This window comes from Nymphalis io, chromosome 16 (genome assembly GCF_905147045.1).
Source record: "Nymphalis io chromosome 16, ilAglIoxx1.1, whole genome shotgun sequence".
NCBI classification, from domain to species: Eukaryota; Metazoa; Arthropoda; class Insecta; order Lepidoptera; family Nymphalidae; genus Nymphalis; species Nymphalis io.
The window spans coordinates 532991-560439 of record NC_065903.1 but is presented as its reverse complement, the minus strand read 5'-3'; the positions used below and the strand labels follow the sequence as shown (position 1 = coordinate 560439).

At 34.8% G+C, this 27449-nt stretch overlaps 5 protein-coding genes across 7 annotated transcripts; 2 read left to right on the top strand and 3 right to left on the bottom strand.

The window, feature by feature from the left end:
• Positions 1–276: 276 nt before the first annotated feature.
• On the top strand, positions 277–10513 carry LOC126774368 (histone-lysine N-methyltransferase E(z)). Of its 2 annotated transcripts, none has more exons than XM_050495857.1 (16): positions 277–460; positions 540–723; positions 1138–1353; positions 2484–2620; positions 3062–3222; positions 3311–3474; positions 5592–5692; positions 6044–6158; positions 6299–6391; positions 6887–7014; positions 7085–7233; positions 7796–7902; positions 8260–8449; positions 8523–8713; positions 9362–9527; positions 10139–10513. In XM_050495857.1, the coding sequence occupies exons 1-16, from the start codon at positions 386–388 to the stop codon at positions 10197–10199; spliced, it is 2238 nt and encodes a 745-aa protein (XP_050351814.1). In that variant the 5' UTR covers positions 277–385; the 3' UTR covers positions 10200–10513. The 2 variants fall into 2 exon arrangements, with proteins under 2 accessions (XP_050351814.1, XP_050351813.1); XM_050495856.1 differs by having other exon boundaries at positions 3059–3222; positions 10139–10512.
• A 230-nt stretch (positions 10514–10743) lies between these two features.
• LOC126774369 (FAD-linked sulfhydryl oxidase ALR) lies at positions 10744–12754 on the bottom strand. The gene is made up of 3 exons (XM_050495858.1): positions 12409–12754; positions 11850–12043; positions 10744–11198 (listed from the first exon to the last, which is right to left on the bottom strand). The coding sequence occupies exons 1-3, from the start codon at positions 12517–12519 to the stop codon at positions 11036–11038; spliced, it is 468 nt and encodes a 155-aa protein (XP_050351815.1). The 5' UTR covers positions 12520–12754; the 3' UTR covers positions 10744–11035.
• Positions 12755–13647: 893 nt separating this feature from the next.
• On the bottom strand, positions 13648–20008 carry LOC126774372 (cytosolic Fe-S cluster assembly factor NUBP1 homolog). The gene is made up of 9 exons (XM_050495864.1): positions 19842–20008; positions 19675–19755; positions 19062–19222; positions 16150–16251; positions 14882–14972; positions 14512–14583; positions 14192–14385; positions 13905–14091; positions 13648–13830 (listed from the first exon to the last, which is right to left on the bottom strand). The coding sequence occupies exons 1-9, from the start codon at positions 19870–19872 to the stop codon at positions 13793–13795; spliced, it is 957 nt and encodes a 318-aa protein (XP_050351821.1). The 5' UTR covers positions 19873–20008; the 3' UTR covers positions 13648–13792.
• On the top strand, positions 17506–23064 carry LOC126774371 (tektin-3-like). Of its 2 annotated transcripts, XM_050495862.1 has the most exons (12): positions 17506–17589; positions 17817–18014; positions 20436–20575; positions 20705–20956; positions 21033–21123; positions 21194–21335; positions 21411–21508; positions 21630–21749; positions 21994–22126; positions 22217–22347; positions 22609–22763; positions 22831–23064. In XM_050495862.1, the coding sequence occupies exons 2-12, from the start codon at positions 17970–17972 to the stop codon at positions 23039–23041; spliced, it is 1518 nt and encodes a 505-aa protein (XP_050351819.1). In that variant the 5' UTR covers positions 17506–17589; positions 17817–17969; the 3' UTR covers positions 23042–23064. The 2 variants fall into 2 exon arrangements, with proteins under 2 accessions (XP_050351819.1, XP_050351820.1); XM_050495863.1 differs by lacking the exons at positions 17506–17589; positions 17817–18014 and adding an exon at positions 19924–20360.
• Positions 23065–23337: 273 nt separating this feature from the next.
• On the bottom strand, positions 23338–25903 carry LOC126774129 (cytochrome c oxidase assembly protein COX11, mitochondrial). Its single transcript, XM_050495467.1, has 4 exons — positions 25561–25903; positions 24998–25153; positions 23915–24082; positions 23338–23570 (listed from the first exon to the last, which is right to left on the bottom strand). The coding sequence occupies exons 1-4, from the start codon at positions 25792–25794 to the stop codon at positions 23427–23429; spliced, it is 702 nt and encodes a 233-aa protein (XP_050351424.1). The 5' UTR covers positions 25795–25903; the 3' UTR covers positions 23338–23426.
• Positions 25904–27449: the final 1546 nt, after the last annotated feature.

Genomic DNA, 27449 nt, shown 5'->3' with positions numbered 1-27449 from the left:
ATATTCATTTGATTTGTTTGTTGATAAAATCAATTACTAATAAAATACGAACCTAACTTAAGAGCCTGAGTTAAGTATATGAATGTTTTGAAATGGTAGTTAAAAACTTAATAATATCCTATAAATGATATTATAATATTAAATTATAATATTCGTTTGAAAATAAATATTTTATAAAATATTTTAATAAATAATCTGTCTGAGTAATGTTTTTATCTGTAAAACAAAATGGAACAATTTGACATTTAGTTATCTGTAATTTTGCATTACCGGGGGCGCGTAAGTTATTGTTTCATCAATACTTCATTGATTCGAGGCATTTATTTGTGATTGAATAATATTAAAAATTATTCGAATTACCTATTTATAAGAATAAATTAAACATATGAGCAAATCTAAGGTATCAGCAGAATGGAAGAAACGTGTAAAAACGGAGTACATGCGTCTTCGACAAGTAAAGGTAAATTATTGTTTTTTATTTTAATTTTTTAACGCCATTTGCGTGTTTGTTTTTACTAAAAAAACGGTGATTATTTTAGAGATTCAAGCGGGCTGACGAAGTTAAGGTAGCATGGGCTCGGAATTTGCGTTTAATGTCCGAGGCTATAGAGTCTCGAGAAAATGAGTTTTCCGAGCGAGGACGGCGACCATTCTGGCCTCCTCCTGCTCCAAGCTCGAGCCATGAGAGTCTCATGAAGCGAGCTGAAATTACCCACACGGATGGTAATGTTTATCTAATATACACCTTTTACAGTAACAGCCTGTAAATGTCCCACTGCTGGGCTAAGGCCTCCGCTCCCTTTTTTGAGGAGAAGGTTTGGAGCTTATTCCACCACGCTGCTCCAGTGCGGGTTGGTAGAATACACATGTGGCAGAATTTCGATGAAATTAGACACATGCAGGTTTCCTCACGATGTTTTCCTTCACCGAAAAGCACGAGATGAATTATAAACAGAAATAAAGCACATGTAAATTCAGAGAGATTAAACTGTAAATAATTTCAAATAAGTGAAAAAAAGTGACTAACTATTGTAGTCGATTTTGACATCACTTTTTTTATTAAACAAAAAATTAAAAGAAAATTTAAAAACAAGTCAAATTAATTAAATTTTAAAAAACAAAGTCATATTTTCACAGGTACAGGTGTGGTAACAACACAGCAAGTGCCGATCAGAATCATAAATTCTGTTAATCCAATACCAACAATGTATACCTGGGCACCAACACAAAAGAACTTTATGGTGGAAGATGAGACTGTACTCCACAATATTCCTTACATGGGAGATGAGGTGCTGGACCAGGATGGTACATTCATCGAGGAGCTCATAAAGAACTACGATGGGAAAGTGCATGGTACATCGGCTTTGCATCATATTACTATTTGTTTGTGGATTGAACCATTGTCATAGTTTACAGAAAACACATGACACAGTTTGTTTGCCTTTAGAATCCACCTTCATTATGGTGGTGTATAATTGATTACTTATCTATAGACACAAAGGTATAATTTGAATAATCAATCTTTTATCTTTTTAAATTTTATTGTATCTCCACAGACATGCTGTCCAAGCCTTTGATATATCTTTGTTTTTATTATGAGGCAGCATCATAATCTAAGCTTTAGGATTGCACATTAATGACAATTTAATGCCCAGTAATATGGTAAAACAAATTTAAAATTTGCATTGACTCTATAAGAATAAGTCTTAAGAAGTATATCAATTGAGTGCAGTAACTAGGTCAAAAAAAAGTAATTATTTTTAGTTACTGAAACTTGTATAATATAAAGTTTAATAGTAATTGAATTATTGACTGTAAAGTCAAGACCTAGATTTTCTAAGTTCTAGCCATGATAATTTGAATAAGATCTTTAAGCTAGTCTCAAATTAGTTTCTTCTATGACTAATATAATTATTTTGTAAAATGATAATTTCATTAAATATGTAAATATAATTTAAGAATAGTTAAAATTGTTAAGTATATTGTATTATAAGTAAAATGTTAGTATTGAATTGGTCCTGTCCACAAACTTAATTGAAATAATCACATTGGTGTGTGGCTCTCATAAATGCTTCGGTGGCTATCGAAAAAGTCATATAATGGCATTTAGTAAAAAGAAACATCTCAAGAACTCACAAGATCACGCTTTCCGAATATGCAATTTATAAAGGACTTATGTAATTTTAACAGCAATAATAATAATGTATGCATAAGCCATTTATTTTATAAACACCTTATATCACAATAAATAAAAAAATATAAATTTCTAATTGCCAAAAAGTTAATGTTGTAAATAATAACTGATATCACTTTGTTTTGTATTATAGTTTTAATATATTTTGTATCTAAATAATATATCTATTAGGTACATTCATATTTTATATATTTTCTTAATGAAAAACAAAACTGGAACAATGTAACTGCTCATTTATTATTATTATTATCATCTCTATTATTATTGTTTATATTTTATTATATTCCAGGTGACAAAGAAGGTGGTTTCATAGATGACCAGCTATTTGTAGATTTGGTCCATGCCCTAGTAGCGTATCAGACCAAGGATGAAGTGGCTGAGGAAAGAAAAGAGCGGGAACTGCGTAATTCAAAAGATGAGAAAGAGGTAAATTGACAAAATTAAACAAGATGTTTCATTAATATATAGGGCTCCAGCCAGGACTGTACAATTTATACATTATATATTGTTTTGTCCATTTAAGTAAATCCAAGATTTATGTAAATTTATAATGCTCATCACTATAAACAGCATTTAATTTCATAGTTTCCAAGGTTGGTCATGCATGGGTGATGTAAGGATGCTTAATATTTATTACAGAGCTAATGTCTGTGGGTGGTGGTGACCACTTTCCATCAGTCCTTCCTTGGCCCATTTGCGAGTACACCTACCTATTATAAATATTAATAAAAAACCTATAAAATATTTTCTTATATATAAACAAGAGTGTACTACGTCCATTTTAAATTTAACTTCAAAATATCAAGAGCAACACATGCAACTATTATGTAGATGTAATGGATGTAAAGTTTACCATGTTTCTAGAAGGAAGCCACAAAAGATCAAAAAGATAAAGATAAGGATAAAGAGGACGTCAAAGATGGAGAAAAGAAAATTACTCACGAGAAACAGTTTCCGATATTCGTCATCTTCCAGGCCATCGGGTCTCAATTTCCAGATAAGGGTACCGCTCAGGAGCTCCGAGAGAAGTACGATTATTTCATTACCCTAGTAACGTCGAGGCCACGAAACCAGTCCCATCGGAAAACATAAGTTACCGTTCGAAGCTGCCCGCAGGTACGTGGAGCTGACGTCCCGCAGCGACCCCAACGCGCTGCCGCCCGAGTGCACGCCCAACATCGACGGGCCGCTGGCCGAGTCCGTGTCGCGCGACCAGACCATGCACTCCTTCCACACGCTGTTCTGTCGCCGCTGCTTCAAGTACGACTGCTTCCTGCACCGTGAGTACGCGCGCACGCTGCCCGCACACGTACACGCACACGTACACGCACATGTACACGCACACGTACACGCACACGCACACGTACACGCACACGTACACGCACACGTACACGCACACGTACACGCACACGTACACGCACACGCACACGCACACGCACACGTACACGCACACGTACACGCACACGTACACGCACACGCACACGTACACGCACACGTACACGCACACGTACACGCACACGTACGCACACACTCGGTCATTTTATATTTGTCAGATGGTCTTTGTCATATTGCTAGTAGCTATCTCACTAATGGAATACTGCTATGGTATTCATTGGTCTTTTGCTCAGCTCGTATAACATTTTACCCATAGGCAAAGTGCTGCCAATCAAAGGAACTAATTTGTTGTTTCCCTTGTGTGTGTAATTAAACTGACTTGGGCACTTTCCACAAGAATGATTTCTGCTCTTGCTGTTAAATATGTGTATATAAAACCCATTGTTACATCAGTCGCTATGTCAGAGTGGAATATACCACAATATTTTAAATACGCAGAATAAATAACTAATCAGTATACAATCTTCATTTTACACGACAACATATTTAGTCCTATGATAAATTATATATAAATTTTTCTGCCTATATTTAGAGTTCAAATTTTCTTTTTCAAATGTAGCTAAAACCTTGTGTGGAATATAGAGGCATTTCTGTTTTAATATCTCATATACTAAGTGCACCTACAAACATCAAAATACAGTAGCCCGTTGTGTTTAAAAATATATTCTATGTATGTATCATGATAAAATCAAGATTATGTAGATAAAAAAACGTTGAGTTCGTATCCTGTTCATTTTCATGCATGATATATGAATTTAATTAACATAGTTTTCACATTGATTTCTTGCCGGTTGTTGTCGAAAATATCTACATTACAAACCGGAGCTTACGTTAAATAATTATCTTGTAAACTGAGACTTCAAAAGTTCTCATAATAGTATATTTTAATTTTGATTATATAATTATGTACGTATTTGTATTTAATATTAAAATAATAGTAATAGTATTATGTGTATTATAATGATGATTTGAATATATCATACGCCTTACCAGTTTATGTTATTCTGTTTGGCTGACAGGAAGTCAGGCCACAGGTAAGGTTAAATATATGGAAATTTCATCTTTTATTACCATTATTTTTGGCTATTTCGCAATTCCAATATCCAACAAGTACATATCATTCACGAATGATATTAAATAATAAGATAAATTGGCTGAAATAATTATATGATGAAAAAAATATAGTTCAAAATTACTTGTTTTAATTATAATAACCCAAAACTATTACACCTATTTTGCTGTTTATTTATGGTATATTTATTTATACGCCATTTTTTTATCATTGTGTCATTATGTTTGTTTTTTAATATTTTTAATTGTTTATGTTATTCATATTACTTACAATCCATGTCTATGTAAATGTATTAATTTTAAGTTGACACTTGCAAACTATGTAATTGGGAAGGAGTAATTAAAAATGATGAAGTTAAGCCGATAAATTTAACATAAAATGAGAATTTGGCTTTAAATTTAAATAGATTAAAATATTTTACCACTGCTCTTTATTACTTTGTCTAAAAATATGAACTAAATACATGGCATAGATTCTGTTACATACAATCTTCATATTTTTTTCTATGTATGGATTAAAAAGATTTTTATCTAGTCTTTTATATCAAGAATAAAAAGGATGGAAAACCATTTAGTTCTGATTTGAAAATAGTTTAGTTCAGTTTATATACAGTTAGACTTAGGGTTGCCAGGTTTTGCTTTTAACGGTTTTATTCCGTCTGTCTGTTTTATATTTATGTATTGTACTGATCTATGTCTATCGCAGTCGCAGCATTCTCAAAAGATAATATCGAACATTATTAAATTTATTGCCAGATTCAAAAACGTATTTCAAGCTTCTATAAATTCCGATTCCCGCTTTTGTATTTTATGGTCTGGTAACCCTATTTATAACAGAATCTATAGCATTTACCCAAAGTTACGTTCAATAACGATATTTTAAATAAATGATGTATTTTTTTCTAATAATTATTTAATATGCCTTAACTAGGCCTACAAGCATGTCATCCCCGACCGAACTTAACGAAGCGAAAAGGTCCAGATTTGAAACCATTTTCTGAACCTTGCAGTCCAAGCTGTTTTATGTTACTGGTAAGTTAATATATATATATATATATATATATATATATATATATATTTAATTATAAAATCGTTTCGCTTGATTGCAGCCGGAATGGCCCAGTTGCTGGAACACGTGAATTATACCCGATGATTGTGGGTTCAAACCCATACAGGCATCACAGATTATTCACGTGCTTAGCTTGAGTTTTTTAATTCATCGCGTGCTAGGAAAACATCTTAAGTAACGGTTAATAATTTTTACAACGTCAACGTCTGTGGACTGTGGTGATCTTAATATCACGGAGCCAAAAAATCAGAAGTCACGCGAAGTCCTTCTTTTTGTTCTTCTTTAGTCCTTTTTCACACACCCGGTGTCCGCAGGAGGGCGTCCGCGAGCAGCTGGCGCGCGAGGCGGCGGACGACAAGCCGCTGGCGCTCGACTCGCCCAACGACGCGTCCTCCGAGGACAGCAACGACAGCAACCGCTACCAGAAGGGTCCGCCACGCATTCACTCTAATATTAAACCATTTTTGGCAACTCTCCAGGCTGTAACATACTTAGATTAAATATTTCGATTATTGCTGCATTTCTCCTTACTCGATAGCGATGATGATACGGTGATAGAACGGTTTCAGGTAGCAACAGCAACTCCAGCAACAGCAACTGGAGCTCGAACGGAAACAACAAGCCCGCCGACTCGCCGGCAGAGGCCGCTTATAACGCACTCGGTGTGTATATATCATTACATATTATATTTACTATGAAACAGTTAATATACGAAGCGAAATTAGTGGTACTTCCTGTGGGGACTAACTTATATCACTCGCTCGTAAAAAACTCGTAATTGCAAACCGACTTACGGTGACGCTTCATTGCGATGCTTATATCCCGTTAATATTATATTATAGTTTATGTCGCATATCACATTGTTATTTCACGATTGTGTTCTTCGTCAAACTTCGAGTTTGCTCTCACAGAACAATTTTACAAATGTAACGAAAAGTACATACCATCTGTCCACATTTTTTTTCAATTACATTTACAGTTAAAATACACCACAAGTTACATGATTAACGAAAATTAATTATATTTCATTTTCAAATAAAACACAAATATACTATTATCAAAATTTTTTTGAGAGGCCCTAGAGGTAAATTTTAGATTAAAATTAGTTTTCCTATAGTAGTGGAACTACTTCTTACATATTATTGTTAAAATTTTAGGTTTGACGGTGGGCGATGAATCCGAGTGGACGGGCTCAGACCAGTCGCTGTTCCGGTCCCTGCACAAGGTGTTTCCCGCGAACTACTGCGCAATCGCCCAGGTCATGCTGTCGAAGACTTGCCAACAGGTAAGCAAAAGGACCCCCCCCCCCCCGCGACGTGACCGCAGCCCGACCCCGTTGACACGAGCCCCCGCAGGTGTACCGGCACTGGACGGAGACGGGGCGCGAGTGCTGCGGCGTGCAGGCCGAGTGCACCCCGCCGCGCAAGAAGAAGAAGAAGCACCGCCTGTGGTCCGTGCACTGCCGCAAGATACAGCTCAAGAAGGACTCCGCCTCGCACCACGTGTGAGTACTACCTTTACGAGGACAAACTTATTGCAAGATAAGCTTTCAGTACTCCCGCATAAACCGTATAACAATATAATACTAGTAGCTACAAAGTTTGTATCGTTCATCAGCGCGTAAGAAGCGAGACGTAATGCGTACACGCGCTTCCAAGCCGCGCGAGTATTAAGCGAAATGTCGGCAACTAAATGAACACGCACGCGTGGACGTAGGTTGCATAACCTTTTCCGATGTCGGAAAGAGAATGATAAACAAAACAATCCCTAATGAACACTATAGATTATTATTTTAGTCCAATGATGTAATGTCGATTCAAGGTCAAATTTGTTTATTTGTCTTTATTCCTGCTGTTGGAAAAGGATATAAAAAGATTAAGTCGAACTGTTAACTAATAAGTACTTTCTTTTATTAATTAATTTCTTGTAAAAAAAATGGAGGTTTAATGTAATGACTGTAGACAATGAGAGTATTAGTATTTTGTTGATAATTATAATATAGTGGAGTATATATTTCATTACAATATTGTTATTTATTTAATTTCTACTTAATATAATGTGTGCAGATACAACTACACACCGTGCGATCACCCCAACCAGCCCTGCGACAATATGTGCCCCTGTCTACAGTCGCAGAACTTTTGTGAGAAGTTTTGTCAGTGCAGCAGCGACTGTGAGTTTTTATACCTATAAAATATCAGTTGGCATAGCCAAAACTACCGAGTCTTAAAAGCTGAAATTCGGACATCCCTCTATTTTATATAAAAGTTAGGATGGCGCAGCTCGTAATAAATAACTTTGTACAACTAACTACAAAAATAAAGTAATATATAAAATCATTCCTTAAAAAATATGATACGGCTGATTTTGATACAAATTAACAGTTTTAAAAATATTTTATAAACCTAAAGTGTAACCCATTGGTTTAAAAAAACAACCGTAATTATCGACAGTGTCTCTGGACAGTAGTGTCGCTGATATACAGTTGTTATGAGTGGCCGAGTGATTAAACTGCACCTCCGCTCGCCAGGCCAGAACCGCTTCCCCGGCTGCCGCTGCAAGGCGCAGTGCAACACGAAGCAGTGCCCGTGCTACCTGGGCGTGCGCGAGTGCGACCCCGACCTGTGCACGGCGTGCGGCGCCGACGCGCCCGCGCCGCCGCTCGCGCCGCCGCTCGCGCAGCGCCTGCCGCTCTACTGCCGCAACGTGTCCGTGCAGAGGTGCGCCGAGCAGCCCCCGCGGCCCCGCCGCCGCCGCCCCCCCGCCGTGTCTCATGAGACGCCTTTCCCTCAGGGGCCTGCACAAGCACCTGCTGCTGGCGCCGTCGGACGTGGCCGGCTGGGGCATCTTCCTCAAGGAGGCCGCGCACAAGAACGAGTTCATCTCGGAGTACTGCGGCGAGATCATCTCGCAGGACGAGGCGGACCGACGCGGGAAGGTCTACGACAAGTACATGTGCTCCTTCCTGTTCAACCTTAATAATGGTAATGTAACCGCTACTCGTAAAGGTATTTTATTAAGTTTTTCATTCATTGAAAAGTAACCAAGTAGGTAATTGAGGAATGGTTATCTTCAGTCTGAACTGGTAGTAACTTGTAAGAATCTTCTTAAATAAACTATAATTTTATTGGATGTTAGTATGCATGTAGTTTCTATATGTTGCAGTTATAGCCAGTGGGTTAAATAAGGTATCAAAAGAAAACAGAATAAAATTTATTTATTTACGTATTTCTAATAAAACCTTAGGTTTGAAATTGTACTATATTTAATTAGAATTTACTAAGTGGTAGGGCTTTGTCCAAGCCCGTCTGGGTAGATACCACCCACTCATCAGACGTTTTGCCACTAAACAGCAATACTTAGTATTGTTAAGTTTCGGTTTGTAGGGTGACTGAACCAGTGTAACTACAGGCACAAGGGACATAACATCTTTGTTCCCAAGGTTGGTGGAGCACTTACATCGCGTAAGGAATGGTTCATATTTCTTACATCACCAATATCTATGGATGGTAGTGACCACTTATCATCAGGTGACCCATTTGACCCTATAACATAATATAAAATAATTATTATGATAAAGATGTTGTTGGTAACTATTTTACAATCATGTATTTATAAAACATTTACATTAGATTTCGTGGTGGACGCGACACGCAAGGGTAACAAGATCCGTTTCGCCAACCACTCCATCAACCCGAATTGTTACGCCAAGGTGATGATGGTGAACGGCGACCATCGCATCGGCATCTTCGCCAAGCGCGCCATACAGCCTGGCGAGGAGTTGTTCTTCGACTACAGGTAACACTGTTTTAGGAATCACTCACTTTACGAAAACGAGTTAGCTGCTCAGCCCTTTGCTCTATTTCGAGTGGATCTTAGAGAAATAAAGAACATTGTTTTACTTTCCCTTGAGATCCTTTTCTTTTCCAGATATAAGAAGCATGTTATACCGTTAATATTGCTCAATTATTCTGTTAAAATTCATTAGTCATAAAAAAAGTCACTATCAATTAGGGATTTAATATTAAAACTTATTTCTTATTTATTTAGCTCTTATTTATATATCTCTATACTAAATAGAGATATTATTTATTTATTTTATTTTGAAATTTGTAAACCCTTAAATAGTCTAGTCTTAGTAGTTTGTAAGTCCTAGATATTCAGGTTCAAATCCCGAGTTGAATATTAAAACATCTGAGGTATTGTGACGATTGAGTTCAGCAGTCCTGACTTACAAAATTACCACATCCCTGTGCTACGTAATCTCGGAGTGTTTAAATCAGAGATATACAGATAGGCAATAGAGAGAGTGCACTTGTGTTTTGCATGAAACCTGTGAACTAAAATAGTTCAATGTTCAGGATTTATTAATGCTTCGTGATTTCTTACTTTAAATGATTGTTTTACAGATATGGACCAACAGAGCAGCTGAAATTTGTTGGTATCGAAAGGGAGATGGAATTTTTATGAGAACAAACCAAACAACGACCAGAATGACCGAAATGTTGGTCTAAAAGTGACTGATATGTCAGTGTCTGGTTGAACATTGTGTGGTGACAATTACAGAGTTGACTTTCATTTGTTTTTATTGACTTATTGTTGCTTTTAAAATCTTTAGATATAACTAATTAAATATTAGTTTATCTGCAATGGAAGTACAGTTAGAAATATTAGTCATAAGGATTTTCTACATGTTTAATCTAGTTGATTAAGTTTTTTATTAAGATATATAATAGTGATTGTTATATGCAATTCAGTTTAATTAACCTTTGATAATCTCGACATTTCGTTTGTAAATATTAAATGATTCATTAAATTGTCTATAGTAACTATTATCATTTCTCTTATAATATCAAATAACATGTAATTTAGTTGTTATACAATAAAAATTCAAAATGCAATTGTTTTTTAATTTTGCTCAATTACTTCCTAAACAAAGTTTGGGTTTAGTAATTTGTTTAAATAAAATATCAATATAGAATCAAAATAGTTTTTGTAATATGTAAATATTTATAATTCTAATGTAATTATCACATTTTAACTACAGGTGGCATTAAAACAGACAAAATAGTTATATCTTCATAATAAAACAATGCTTAATCTTTAATAATAAAAATGTCTAAGGCTTCACAGTGAAAATACAACCTTTGTATGTAATATAAGAAAGGTATGTTGAATATTTAGAAGTTTCAGTAATAAAGCTAATGCTAAATCCTTGTTTATATAATATGAGTATATTTAAAAATATGATAATAATGTGGTCACAAAAATTCATTAGGCAATATTTTCACTGTGATATTGAACATCTAATCACAAGAGCCATCCAGCCAGCCATCCCGCCACCTCTCGTGCACTTTGCTGCAGTCAAACACTGGCTTGCCTAATTTAACATTCACTTGGTTATGTCTCTCACACAGCCACTTGGCAAGTTCGTCTTTGGATTTTGTTTTTGGTGGGTGCTTTTTAATGCTGTAAAGAAAAAATATATATTTCAAGTACTTTTTTTATTGAAAGTATAGAAAATTCAAGTAAAATATGACCGTTCAATTATTTTTCATTTCATTCATTCTTCGTTGTAGCTTATTTAATTAATAAAATACATTTAAGATAAATATAAAATGTAAATATTTAGTTCTGTTTTTTTAAACTTTGCGATGTTTGTAGTCATTTTTATTCTTGACTTGAGTTTTAACCATGATCACAATTTGTTATTAGTTAGCCTGTCATGACAGAATAACAACATGCTGTAGTTGAACACACTACAAACACAATCAGCCTGCGCAAACATTATTTGAGATACTTGAAATTTTTGTCCATTGTAACTATACTATATTTATAATTAAAATAATTATGATTCTTTATTTCTATTACTTTTTATTCTAAACTGATGTATTCATAGGGAGAACTTTTAGTCATGAAGTTAAATCCAGTAGGTAGTGGAGTTTTTTGTTACATTTCAATTATTTCTAATAAATCTAATCACGCAAAATATAGAAAAGATGGTAGAACCCAAAATTAATATGTTAAATTGGTAAGTTTATTTTAATTAAAAATTATTTACAAATTAACTACATAAAATAAAGTATACAGATCAAGTATCTTATTATTTTAGTTACTTACTCCTCTTGAAAGTCTAGCGCACAAGGTTCGCATGGGTAGAATTGAGCGAATATATTGAAAAATTTAGTCATGTTTTCAGATTCAACTTTGGTTGGCTTATCTGGATAGTAGGCAGCCATGGAGTGAAGAAAACCCCATGTTGACTTGCCCAGCTCATCTTTGTCCAGTGGACACTCCTTGTTTTGCTTGGGAGGCTTAAAAATACATACTGTTATATAATAATATTGTTCTCATACTTCATAATATTGATAAAATTTAAAAGGGAGTACTTTGTATGATTAATTACATGGCTTAGAAATTTATTCAACTTTTAAGTTATTTTCGGAGTATTACTTATATTATTTAATTCTTATTAAATGATATATTCAAATAATGATTACTATCTATCCACCTATATTTTGCAATAAGCAACAGACAACTATACTACCGTTTTATGAATACAGTAACATAATTTACAAGTTTTACATACAAAGAAGACATCGATTTAATTTTTCTTTTTACAAAATTGAATTCTAGTTGAATCTAGAAGTACTAGTTACGAAACATAAGATAACCTTACCGGTTTACTCGGCGTAGTAATTTTTGACTTATTCTGCAGTTTTGTCCAAGTCTTGAAGTCTGAACATGCTCTGCAGGGTTTGTCTTCTTCTTCATCACGATGAGCAGGCATTAGTGTAACTTCACTTCAAAGTTTTTTTATCTTTGTTATATGTTATATTAATTTTGCAATATTTTGTATAACCTCTATCTGACATGACAATTCAATTTGAATTTATTCAATTAATAAATCGTGTTTCTTCTTACGGTCTTTTTAATTTATAAGACAGGCAAGCGAGTAATTATTAATTTTAATATTATAAAATTTCTAAATTCTTTCATATTTTGGAAACCTTCTAATTTTCTGATTAAGCTGCCAATGTCAAATGTCAAAATCATGTGACAGCGACCAAGATACCGGATACGGTCGTTTGGAAATTATAAAATCTAATTAAATAAATACTAAGGAACTATTTGTTTTAAATCAAAATTTAGCTATATCTAATTTAACTGAAATATATTTACGTTCTTTACGTTTTTTTGTACATGATTTTCCAACAGCATCCAATTTATTTGTCAAGGATAAAAAATGACATGCAATGACTTACTAGTTTTGATAAAAATTAGGTTTGTAATGTAATTTTCATATTATTTAACAGTGCTTTTTGTAATTGTTACTTTTCTAAAGACTCTTTTTGTATGTCAATAAATATATGTAAATATTTCCTTTAAATATTTCGACAGACTATTGAGAATGTTGAAACTTTCTATTGTCATCTAAATCAATATATTATTTATACTAATATTATATATGCGAAAGTACGCGTGCAAGCGTAAAAGACAGACAGTGCGTCTATCTTTTACGTTTTAATATATTTTACGAAATTTGGTATAAAGTAAGCTTGAACATCAAGGAAGGACAAATGCTATTATTTATTTTTAACACCTGCCCCCATGCGGGCGATGACTAATATAAAATAAATGTTTCTTTGTGGCTGTACGTTTTGATATCATTTATCAGATTTAGTTGAAATATCGTACGTCGTTATTTGTTGTTGTTTTCAACATTTGTGTAAATTGTAAAGGTTTTTGGCATATAATCATCCACTTTGAGGATAATGTTTCGGATGAGTCGTAACAAATAACTAATTGTTAATTGATTTGAATCGCCGCGCATTTTACGCCTCTTGTTACACGAAAATATCACTTTCTTATTTTAATCACCACTAATCGTGTCGGAATTAAAACAAAATTTTTAATGTAAATATAATTTTATACTTATATTATTATTTATAAATCATAAATTCTTTCGTCTCATCTATCGTTTGTACATCGACTAGGCACGACATCAATTTTTCAAAAGCCGCCCCACCGCCCTCGCGAGGCGCAGTCAAGACTCGAGTTCTCTACGAACTCCTCGGCCGCTCGCAGGCGGCAACGATTTCTGAAACAAAAAGAAATTTCTGGAGACGTGCAACAACAGGACGACCACGACATGAGGAGGAGGAGCAAGCTGACCGGCGACGATGTCCCGCAGCGCGGCCACGGCGGGCGAGTGCGGCAGGTCGCGCACGAAGTCCGCGCCCGCGTCGCAGCTGCGCGCCAGCAGCGGCTCCAGCGGCAGCGCGCCCAGCGCGCGCACGCGCAGCTCGGCGCACATGGCGCGCGCGCCGCCCGTCGTCGCCGGGAAGATCTCGCTGCGCGCCTGCCGAGAGTCGTGTCTGTAGGGCTACCCGCGCCTCGGCGCCAAAGCGCCCACTTTTAAAATATTTCAGAGCGCTCGAGGATTCGCGCGGCAGTGCTACCTGACAGTTGGGGCACACGAACAGCGACATGTTCTCGACGACGCCGAGCACGGGCAGCCCGACCTTCTGGCAGAACTGGATCTCCTTGCGCACGTCGAGCAGCGCCACCTCCTGCGGGGTGGTCACCACCACCGCGCCCGTCACGCCCGCCGCCGACAGGTACTGGACGACGGACAGGTGCTCGTCCGATGTGCCTGCGACGATTACGCAATTGATGTCTTTATATTAGTTTACGGAGCAGTACGATTGATACGAACCGAGGGATGTATGATGGAGTATGAATTTTACAGTCCGTTGCAGTGTAACAAACATATATTTACCTGGCGGTGTATCGATTAACAGGTAATCCAGGTCCCCCCAATCTACTTCACTTAAAAATTGCTTGATCATACCTGTAATGTAATTTACATTGAATAATACATTTATATTGGAACATATAAAACCATGCCAACACATGTTTGTTGGCAATTCACGCGACATATAAATAAATGAATAGATTTTTCTGTACAAAATCTCAATATCAGCTCAAAGTCTGAAATTCGGAAGTGTTTACACCCCTTCGAAAAGCACGTAAAGCCCTCCAGTTTCAGAAATCGTTCCGATCGTATCGAATTTGCCATCCTATCTCATATTTTAAATTGAATTTATAATGAAATTATATTGATTACCATTAGTAATATATATATTTACCATTTTTCTTCGGTCCTCTCCAAATGACAGCGTCATCGGGGCTCGCCAATAAGAACCCGATGGACATCAGAGACAAATTATCAGTTACATACTGAAAAAAAAACAAGATTATAATTACATTCTTTTAACAATTAACCAGACCAGGAATACAAAAATTCAAAGTTATTACACAAAGTAAAGTTTTTAAAATTATATATAAAATTTTACACAATAATGGCATTAATAAGGCGCACGGAGTATTATCATATTACCGGCGGTTTTGACCGCGTTGAATGTTACATCGTAGCGTGACGTTATACATAGTCCCATATCGTATTATATTCTTGTATATACATGGACTATATAAGACAAACATAATCTTTAATCTCACTGATCATGATATTAACAAAATCCTCAGTACTATAATATTAGTACAGTTTACGGGAATGACATTTGTGTAATTTACCTCAAAGACTGGTCGGATAGATTAAATGTATTATTAAATTATAAATATAAATAACAATAAATAAATAATATTATTTAACATTAAATTCCGCGTTAGGAATTTAATCACTAGTGAATGAAGAAAAATTATATCGTACTAAATTAAAAAAGAAACAAACAATATTGGTAATGATTAATATGCTGTCAAAAATTTTAAGAGCAATTATAGACTGGTTAGTTATATTACAGACGAGATGATCACTCAATACACTTGAAGCCATTCAACTGCGAGTGAATGTACTTTTATCTAATTTAATTACAATACGAACGATATATGATGTCGTCTGACGCTAATTAAGGAAGCTGGAATACAAAATATATTATATGTACTAAAAACCAATATCCTATATAATAACTCTCTATATATTGTAGATTCCCGTTTCATTGTTCTTTAGTGGAACAAACACGGTTTTGAAGAAATATTTACGTTTTAATTTTTTATCTTTTTTACGTTTTTATTGACGCATTTTGTTTTATTGCACTGCGTGAATGTCATTCTACGGGCATCTGCTCGATTGAAACGAACAAATCGTAAGTAGAGAAACGGCCCTTCCAACAGAAAGTTAAGGTGAGGTGACATTATTCTGTACCCGATACGACATTATAATAATAAAATAATAATAAATAATTGATGGAGTAATCGTGGTAAAAGATACTTAAAAAAGACATGATCACAGTCGAACATAGTCATCCTTGTATTTTGAAGTCCGTTAATAAAACGTAGTTGCAACTGGATTTCGTTAAATCAGCGTGATTAGAAATCAGTGGCTGCGGAGTATACTCACGACGGGAGACCAGCCCGAGCCCGAGTTGTGTACTTGCTCCCCGGTGACGCCGAGCACGCGCGGCTGGCTCGGTCCGCATATGTCGGCGTCTAGTATACCCACCTACAAAATAAAAAACATATCAACAAATATATTGAAGTGTCTTGTCTTTTTTTATACGTGAGTATACCCATCCATTGGAACAGAGTGGTGGAATCAGGAATCAGAAAGGAAAGGCATTAGCCCTTAGATTAGCATTAAGAGAGGCAGTAGTAAGACATTTACGAAGCATTTACCTACTCGTACAGGCTGTTATTTTGCGTTATTTTTTAACTTTTATCTATATAGTTTCACATTAGTTTGGACTCTTGACATAAAACAGAATTTTTTCAAAGTATGTACACAAACCCTGCACTTCTTATGGAAGTCACACAAAAGGAAGTCGAAGCCTCGTTGAAAATACGTTGCTTTAATTAATAACCAATATTAACTTATACACAATTAATAGTTGTATTGAAAATAACTTTATCCTTAAGAAAGTGATTGTACGAGTTTATTTTTCGACATTAATAGAAATATAAATTTTAATAGAATAACATACAAAAGCGTTCTTTCGCTAATGAGTTATGAGAAATCTAATTATTTATTACAAATACAAACTTAATTTAATAAAATGTTCATGCTATGTTCATATTAAGGTACCTACGTATTTATGGATTTCATAAAGGAGGCCAAAGTTTTTACATACATACAAATGCCATAAATTTATTAATTCCAACATCTAGATTAAGTATGGATGACAAAACAAATGTATGGAAAACATTACTATCTCTTTCTAAACTGCACAGTAAAAAGAATAGATAGTCTTATACCGAGTCCTGTCAATGTTTAATTAAATGTACGAGTACCTGTAAAAGAAACGACACGTATTTTAAAAGGATATGTATATATTACCATTCTTGTAAATTCTACTGAGATAAAATACAATAATAAACTTAATATAACTAATTAATAATATTCTAAAACTTTTATGCAAAATAATTTGCATATTAACGCAAACATTCACGAATACAAAATATCACTTATAATTATAATTGGTAGTTGTTACATTACGTAACGTAACGCGTTTATGAAACTAGATATATGATAAGGTCGCATTTTCATATTGTTCCTGGTGAATGGATTTGTAAAAAGTCGTAAACGACTTTGTTTTTAACTTCCTGTTAACTCGTATGACCTACTAAATTTACAGTTTTGTTTGAATATATTTTAAATTAAATTAACGATTCTCTTAGACCATTAACAATTTATAGGAATCAATTAATGTTATCAATGACGCAAAAATATTTCATATTCATTCATACTTTATTGTTTCGTTCCACGCTTTCAGGTTTTATCAATATACAAACGAATTAATTTTACTTAACCTTCGTAGCTGTTCTGGGGTTGTGATAAAATAAGGTTTAAAATTAAATTTTCAAATTAACTCTTCGATTATATTAAATACGAATAACTATTGTTTATTTTACCTTATTTTATATTGTTTTATCTTTTCATAACGTTTCTTAACAATAAAAAAAAATCAATTACGATAATATCAAAGAAAAATGAAATAAAAACTGTGTAACATTCGTAGCCATAAGGAAACGGTAAAAGCAATAATCGATAATTGATATTTATATTTTTAGATTTAAGTCGGAAAATGAAACCCATGCATTATAATGTAGTGACCTACATAGGCGGCTGTACCAGGCGGTGCCGACCCACGAGACGAGGCTTTGCGAAATCTCCCACCAGACTTCAGAATCGATACACGTGTCTGTTAAATTTAAGGAATTGACATGGAATTCGGCAACTCATATGAAAGACGTTCAAGATATAATAGGGTAATGTTGCAGTTTTTATTAATAAAAACACATTATTTCGACTACAGCACTCGTACATTCAACATTTTCTTTAATCCATAATTTAATGAATAATTCAAGTTATCTTAATCTAAACAAGCTCTTAATAAATATAAATAAAATTTAGTATATCAGTTTATATTGTTCTTGGAAGCTGCTTATAACCCAGTTGCAATAATTGATCAAGCTTTAGTAGTTCGATCAAAACAGACATTTCAATTAACAATAAGTCACATAGAGCTGAAAACAGATATGCCTTTTTTTTTTATAGAATAGGAAGGCGGACGAGCATATGGGCCACCTGATGGTAAGTGGTCACCAACAGTAACAAGAGAAGTTATATATAAACTTGTTGTCTTTATTGAATTATTTTAGGATGAACAATAAAAATATAAGTTACTTTTTTTAGAATTAAGCAGTCATTTTCTTGTTACAGTCTAACAAAATTCAATATTGTCTTTTTAAAGTAATGTGTGAACAATAGTTTATACTGGTCCAAATTCAATTATAGAAATTATATTTTAAAAATATAAGGAAAACAATGAAATTGTGAAGAAGTAAATTTTTGTATATGTCATAACTGTTTGTCTTCCTTAGATTAAATAAATAAATATGTATTTGGAGACCATTTATAAAAGATGGTTGAATCATCGTGACAATAGTAAGTGTGTATTTGTATGAATCAGAGTAGTAAAGGAAAAATAAGAGAAAAGCTATGTGTAATATAAATCATAATTAATAACACAATGGTATGTGACCACCATTCATTAAATATTTAAACAGGGACAACGGAATAGAAAATAGTTTGTTCATTGGTAATATAAGTGCCAATATGGGTATACTATTTAGACATGTTTGCACAAATTTAATTTAACGAGTCATAACAAATTATTTGTTTTAGTCATTAAATCTGTATCGATAAATGATGTAATTTCGTTATTAATATTATTTTGCAAAGTAAAAAACAATATTTTATCTAATGAGATAAAAAAAGTTGTTTGTTATTGAAATGATGTTGAATGAACTTACATTTGCATCAGGGTTGAGTCTCGCCAGCGCATGTCCCAGTAGAGAGGTAACAGTGCTTTTACCCACTCCTCCTTTACCGGAGAGAATTATGATTTTGTGTTTCACATTAGCTAGGCGGTTTTTAATTATTTCAATTGCAGGATCTGGTCCGGCTGGCACTCCTTAAAGTATGTCAAGTTAAAAAAATATTTTTATATTTGAATAATATAAACACATTCTACTTTATTAGGGTAGGTACCTTCCACTCATCAGACATTCTACCGCATAACAGCAGTTCTTAGTATTGTTGTGTTCCGGTTTGAAGGGTGAGCGAGCCATTGTAATTACAGGCACAAGGGACATAACATCTTAATTCCCAAGGTTGGTTGCACATTAGCGATGTAGGGGATGGTTAACATTTCTTACAATGCCAATGTCTATGGGCATTGGTGACCACTTACCATCAAGCCCATATGCTCGTCAGCCTACCTATAATATACAAGTTTTATGTTGTTTTACTATCATCGTTAAAACAAGGTCTTTATTGTTTCAAATGGTATTATAGATTCCTTTATCTGGTATCACTATACCTTGTAAATAAATAGTAATAATCAATAATGTTTTTCCACTATACCTGATGCACAGATGTTCTGGTTTGGACATCCAGCACATGCTGAGGCCTTTCCTGCATCCTCGCTCTGAGTACCAGGGCAATCTGAATGAAATAATTGGATTAATTCTCATTTTTAAGGAACATTCCAACAATAGCTTATGAGAAAAATTAAATTTTAGGTAACTTACGATTAGGTGCGTTTTCAGGAACGCCACTCATTTTATTTTATTTATATTAAGATGTAACATTTATCATTCAGAGGGTCAAAAACTCTGCTTTATTAAAAAATATTTTCTAAAAAAAAGTGATCCCGAGTTATCCGTATGAGTACTTCAGTGACACTGACAAGTGACAGTTCCTCACACTGTTCACTGTTTCACGAGCACATGACATTGACTTTATGTAGTTTGAGTTTGGAAACAAAATGATAAAGATACGAAATATAAGTCTGTTTTAATATTATGTATTAAGACTTTATCGATTATACAAACTCAAATCACTATATTACATGCTGCTTACATACAAAGAAATAAAATATAAAAAATAATGACATAAGTTTTTAAAAAATAAGTCATTACCATGGAGTAACATGACACCGAATAATATTTTGAATTTGTAGTTTTATGTTAATTTTTACCAAAATTAATTTTCTCTAAATTTTGGCAAACAGTACTACAAATATGGCTAAGGAAGTTTCTATGTGTACAGTAAATATGGCATCATATTAATAATTTTAATAAATTTATAAAAGATGTTTGTAAGGTAATTAAATTTATTTTTAGCAACTTCAAAAATGGAGTCCCGTAAAAGAAACTGCAGGTTCTCCAAGTGTACCCCCACAAGTAGGGTACTGTTTCCACTCCCCAAAAAAACACCCGTGGAGACCTATTATGGGCTACGAAGAGATTGAAGTTACACCGATGTAAATATCTTTTTTTACATAAACAGGCTATGATCGAATTTATATACTTCGTTTACGATGAGTTCAGTTATGTTATCATTATTATGTGTATTTAATTGTTTATTCTTCTAATAATGTTTGATGAAATAGGCCATCCCAACCGATTACAAATACTATGGTGGATCCGTGCTACACACCAGCTGGGATGGCAACAGAGCCGTTGCGGTTCCCTAATCTCGTCACAGGCTTCGACCGAAGCCCTGAACACGCAGCGCGAGCGGCGCTCTACACGCGGTATACCCAGAACGAATGGAATCAGACCAGCATTAAAAACTATAACGAATCTGATGCAAAGAGAAACTTCTCAGAGCGTGTGAGAAATGATATTATGCGGATGCTGAGGTAAGATTTACTATTATTTAAACACATATACAATATATAATATAAATTCATATATTGAATTTACAACAAATTTTAGAGAGACCGACGAAATTGGAACACAGGGGCAGCGAGACTCCGGAAGAAGAATTGGGGAAAGGATAACGGACACTACATTCTGGCGAAACGAGGTGATTATTCTGCTGTCTAGAGTACGTAAGTGCATAAAACAAAGAAAAACTCTTTTACATTTTTTTTTAGGTTTCGATTGAAATGGAGCGCTTAGTGGCAACCTGCGAGAAACTGAACGATACGAGGAGGCAGTTGGAAAGAGCTATCGCCGGAATTGAGGGTCCTTTACATATTGTTCAAGAGTGTTTGTACCATCGCGAAAAGAGACAAGGTTGATGTTATTTCTTGCTTTATAGTATTATACAATTTTGTTACAACAGCAATTCAATCAGTAAAATATTTTCAGGTATGGAGCAAGTTCACGATGCAGTGGAGCAGTCGCTTTTAAAGGAAGTGGCCACACTGCGGGAATGCCAGGACAAGTTCCGAAATATGCTCGAAAAGGTACAATAAGCAGAAATTTAAGCAATATTTAAGATTGACGACATACGACTTCTGATAGGCACGATATTTATGAATAGAGCATATACAGTATATAGATGGTAGAATAACAAATATTTTGCAGGTTCGACAACAATCTAAGAACTGTCGCGCGACGCAACACGAGCTGGAGACCGATCTCCGTAACAAAGAGTACGCCCTCGGCATCGATTCTATGTGTCATCAACTCAACAACTTCTCCAAGGCAAGCGAACACTGTGCCTTAAAATTGATTTAATCATATTTTTTAGTATATATTTTTACTGACGGTAAAATATGGAGTGGTCATCGAAACCGCCACCGATAATTCAAGGTGTTTTCGAAACAAAATCAAACTCTGGGTCTATGTCACGTTGACCGCCAGAGACGGACACTATCTTCAAAATGATTCAGATGTTCGGAGCGAATGTAAGCGAAGTGGTGACGTCGGCGAGGCGCGGTCGTTACAGGGCCTGCAGTTCTACGCCGGCATCGAGCGCTACGACCCCACGGTGTGCGACGCGGCGCGCTGGGCCGCCGCCAGCGCCGCCACGCTGCAGCGCTCGCAGTCCGAGCGCGCCAAGGCCGTGCAGATGCTGTCCGGTGAGCGCCCGTCTCCTACCGATTGCAGGACGAGACGCTCGGCCCGTCGCCCTCGGGCCGCATTTGACGCATTCGCATTTCATTCCGCAGATGCCGAAAACTTAATCAACGTGTCGGCGACGGAGATTTGGGATCAATGGAGTAACACGAACAGCGCGTTTACGCGTCGTATTGCGGAGACTATAGAGATCAAGAACAAATTACAACTGCATTTGCACAAAGTGAGTTCAAATCTAGACCTATGATTTATTAAAGTTTGCCACAATCTGCGACCATTGTGGCTAGGTACTTGATAAGCGTCACGGCTGTATTTACATATTGCAACGAAATAATATTACTACTTTCAGTCAAAAATATGTCCTATAATGTAATTAATTTCCATTACATAAGCTAAGACGTGCACATAGTACCACAAAAGTAACGGAAACTATCAGATTCTGTATTTTTGAATGGTAATCGTGCGAAATATAATTCAACTTCAGATTCAGCAAGAAATGTTCGACGTGGAGAAGACGCTGGAGTTGCTGAACAAGGCCATCGAGGACAAGCTTCAACCCATGAAGGTGGCGCACACGCGGCTGCAGGCGCGCACCAACCGCCCGCACCTCGAGAAGTGCAGGGACGAGGCGCAGAACAGGTACGGGAGCGATCCATCACAGATGCACGCAACCACAAGCCCAACCAACAGAACGCGTCGCCGGCAGACTGGTGCGCGAGGTGTGCGAGCTGCAGGCGGCCGTGGACGCGCTGCGCGGCAAGCTGTCCGCGGCCGAGGGCGCGCACCAGACGCTGCTGGGCGTGCGCGCGGGGCTGGAGGCCGAGCTGCGCTGCAAGAGCGGCTCGCTGTTCATCGACCGCGACCAGTGCATGGGGCTGCGGCGCGGCTACCCCGTCACGGCCGCCGTCAAGGCCTAGGCGATCTTGTGGAAATTAAATTATCCGATCTAATGGTGACTTTCTTTGCAACGCACCCTATGATTTCCCCCTAACTTCCAACCCCTGGGACCGCTGAGCTCATTTTTCCCCTGACGTTTTTTAATTCCTACCGAGTTGTACTCGATGAGATGTAGATTCTAAAATAATTCGAGAAGACTGACGAGTTTAGGAGCATTCTCACAATATAACTTTTGTAAATGATTCTTTTAAAATGAAAACAAAAGAACATAGAAGGTCCTTAGATTGATTCTGATGGAACATGTAATAACACAACATTTACTAAATTTATATTTTAATTTTAAACAAACAACTACATAAAATACATAATCTTTGTCAACAATTCCAACCGTTTACATTACAACAATTATCTGGCATAAGTGGGAACCGGTAGCTTTAGTCCTTCCTTAGCCTCGAAGAAGGTGTATGATAGTACTATTTCGTCTACATATTCCATTTTAGGATCTTCTTGAAACTCTGGGTCTATGTAGAAAAACACAGGCATGTCGACCTGTAATAAGAACAGGAAACAAAAATTAATAATTAATTTCATTAAATAATGTTTTAATAGAGTAAAAATGAATAAAGCTTGATTTATGGTTTAATTATTTGTTGTAGCTCTATTATGGATGAATTGCTCTTCATTCGTTTTGCTCTTTTACTCAAAGTAATATGTCTAAGTAAAAAAAATTAAACAAAAGTGACAAATTAGGTCATTGGTGAAGAAATCCAACACACTGTTGGATATTGACATTCGGCATAGAAATAAATATTCACCTTAGTGAACATTCTTCAGGGTGAGTGGGTCTGACTGCCTTTGGACAACATTTACAATACCTGTGCAACAGTCATTACCTGTTCATGAGGGTTAAGCATTTGTTCCTCAAAGCAAAAGCACTGAATCTTGTTGAAGTACTGTCCGGCTTCAAAAGGGATGACATTGTATGTGCTGATGCCTATTACTGTCTTATCTGTGGGGTTCCGTGCTGTGTAAAATGCAAGTGCGGTCTCACCCGGCACCACCTGTGAAGTACCCACTCTTTAATTTTCTAATCTGAATAGGTAATCTCTTTTTAGAAGGGGCTAATCTAATTTTATAATCAGTGCTGGGTCTTATTTTTATCATAGTATACAGCATAAAACTTTAGAGTAAGGCTAAGAAATCGAAACTGTTTTCTACAAAAAAAGAGCTGTCTGTGTTATTATAATCATTCAATTGTTTTCAACAAAGTAGGAATACTCCTTACATTTGGGTTCCAATTTTTTTAGAACAATATTATGTACATTCAAAACAATATTGATTAGTTTGATATGATGCTGCCCACCACCCGAACGTCCCAGTTAATAGAGAATACATCCTAGCACTGAGATTGTGGAAAAGAACATATTTGTACTAATAATAATAATAATCATTTAGTTGCATGAAATGTAGTTTTACAGACGTTATGATTTCTTTATAAGTGACTAACACATTTTGCTCATGGTAGGCAAGCAAATATATTTGTTAACAAGTAATTAATATTAAATACTGATCACACCATGAGTACATTAAAAGAATTTTATATTGCATATTATGTAGCAATTCTTTTGAAAAAGAGCGCAGTGGCAAGGTGGGACCTGCTTCTATCACCAGCTTTTCGAATAAGTGTAGATATTATTGTTTGTATTGTAATTATACATAAAGATCTATATTTCAATACAAATGTTTGTTAGTTGTCACTGTAAAATCATCATATTGAGTTTATAAAAACTTTGTTTCTCTATTGTCGATGATGTGACAAACACAAACTCTAATTCGTTTTTAATATTATTTTTGTTTTGAGTAAGGTTATAGTCTGAATAACTTTACTGAACAACCCTGAAAAGCTAAGCAAACTAAATACATTATGTGTGATAAAAATACATATAGTATATAACTTTAATTAGAAGAAAACTTACAGTGATATCTGTTTGTTGTGGTTTAAAATTCCACTGCATAGAAGATGCGACATCGGCATTGAAGCGAATCTTGAGTGGTCTATCTTTAATTGCTATCATCTTACTGACAGAATCATCAGCCTCCGCTTGACCAGTAGTACCTCCATAGCTATATGCCTGTGAAGCACAAATATTTTTTAGTATTATTTTTATATTTATGTATTGTTGACGGAAATTCTATTCTATTCTTTTATAAACACTGATTAAATTTTGAAACAGTAGGCAATGCCAATAATATTGTTTTATGAAACGTATCAAATTTTTCCTAGTAATAGTATTACAGAAACGAGTGTCAACTAAATATACTTCAGTGTAGATGTATTTGTTCAAGGATGATCGTATTTGGACTTGGTAGCAATGAAGGCAATCATGTAGTACAAGAAGTAAATAAAATTATTATAAAAAGATACAAAAAGATTGTTAAGCACGGGTAATAATTAAGCCGTTTCGCTTCGTTTCAAAAATCCTTATAATATTATCTATTGAATATGATAAGAATATATTTCGTATAGCGTTGGACTCACCTGACAAAATATTCTATATAATGGTACTGCCGCATAACTTAAACCGACTGTCATTACACCTAGTGCTATCATATAATTAAGAGTTGACCGGATTTTCTTTTGTTCGTGTGTTCCACGAAGAATACAAATATTTGGTGAAACATTTTTAGAAACTAAAATAACAGGCGAAGTTCGACTTATATTACTCCTAAATGTATTAAAGTAACACTTATTTATACAAAGTAATCTATTCATATTGTAAAATCACTAATCTGTTAATTTTTTAATTCAAATTGAGACATATTCTACTACTATTATAGAACAAATTGATTGATTATTTTTGCCGAATTTTCTATCGTTCTTATTGACATTGACATATAGAATAAGAAAAAAATGTATTATGACAGTTACAATACGTTGAGAAATACGATCACTAAGCGAGTAAAATTATACATACATATATTATTTATTGACAGAACAAGGTATATTTTTTATTATAAAAAGAAATAACTCATCGTCTTATCTGTATTTTCAGATAATATTGAATTGTTCTTTAATATAAATATAGTTTTAATGCATACTTCAGAGATAATTATTGCTATACATTTTGTACTTTATGTACAAAACATCTTTATATATGTTCATTTTATACCTTTGCCAATTGAAAGAACTAAATTAAATATCTGATATCTTCGAGGCCTAACGGCTAGTGCCTAACTTTCGCGCCAAAGTTTAAAGTATACATCAAGTAGTTTTTATGCTGCGAAATGTAAAAAGTAATGTTTTTTTTATAATCTAAATACCTAATAAAAATGAAATTACGATATAAAATTTTACCTTAACTTTAATTAGAATTAAATTTAATATCACAATTTTTTATTTTCACTATGAGCGATGCATCATCCTTTGTATTCTATAGTCATGACTTTGTGTTTCGTCTTGATATGAGCATCCGTGTGAGTCTTTTGATAAGCCTTGTACGTACAATCCAGAAATGGACATCGAAACATTGGTTCTTTTCCACATTCGTAGGTAATGTGCCTTCGGTAAGTGCTTTTATGTCTGTACTTCCTCTTGCATTTTTCACACTCGAAACTAGAATCGAATTGCGACCAGTAGTTTTTAGTCTTCATAGGCATGATGGGTAACATATTTTGCATCATGTTTTTAAAGAAATCCAGATCACCTGAAACAAATTGTTTTCTAAAAATTTATAATAATTTAAAAGAACTCTTATATCTATGTAACATATATTGAAAAATAAATTGATTAATCCTTATATGAAAGTTTTAGGCCGGAGCGTGGGATCTAGAACATTAAGACACATAGTATTTATTAAATAAAGAACATTTATTCTCATTCTTAAATCAATTAAAACAAACCAAACACACTCCACTTTAAAATAATTTATATAATACACAAAACAAAAACTTTTACTTTTTTAATTTGTGCTGCATTTTACTCAAGTATTCTTTGCTTCTTATATAATAATATATAACAGTAGTTTGAAAAAATGAAATTTGGACCTAAGTTTTATATTGATATAAAAAATCACGACGCATCAGGGCTTGAAACTGAATTTTTCGTTGACCATGCCCTGGTATTATTAAGACCGCGTATTGTATCCAAGTACCTGCAGCGTCGACATTTTTGCACAATGTACCGAAAACGGTAACGTTATTTGTAGTTAATCACCTACAACCTGACAATTTAAACAGTCATTCGAGGTGAATTATTTTCCGGGAGATATAACAGAATATCTGGTATTTTAAAATAATCCTTATTTTACTATTTTGTGCTAATAGACGCCGATGTAAATAATATTTTAATTATTTAATTTTGATATTTGTTGGTTTGAAATTTAAATCTTATAACGGTAAGCAATGATTAACACAAAGTAATAAAATATG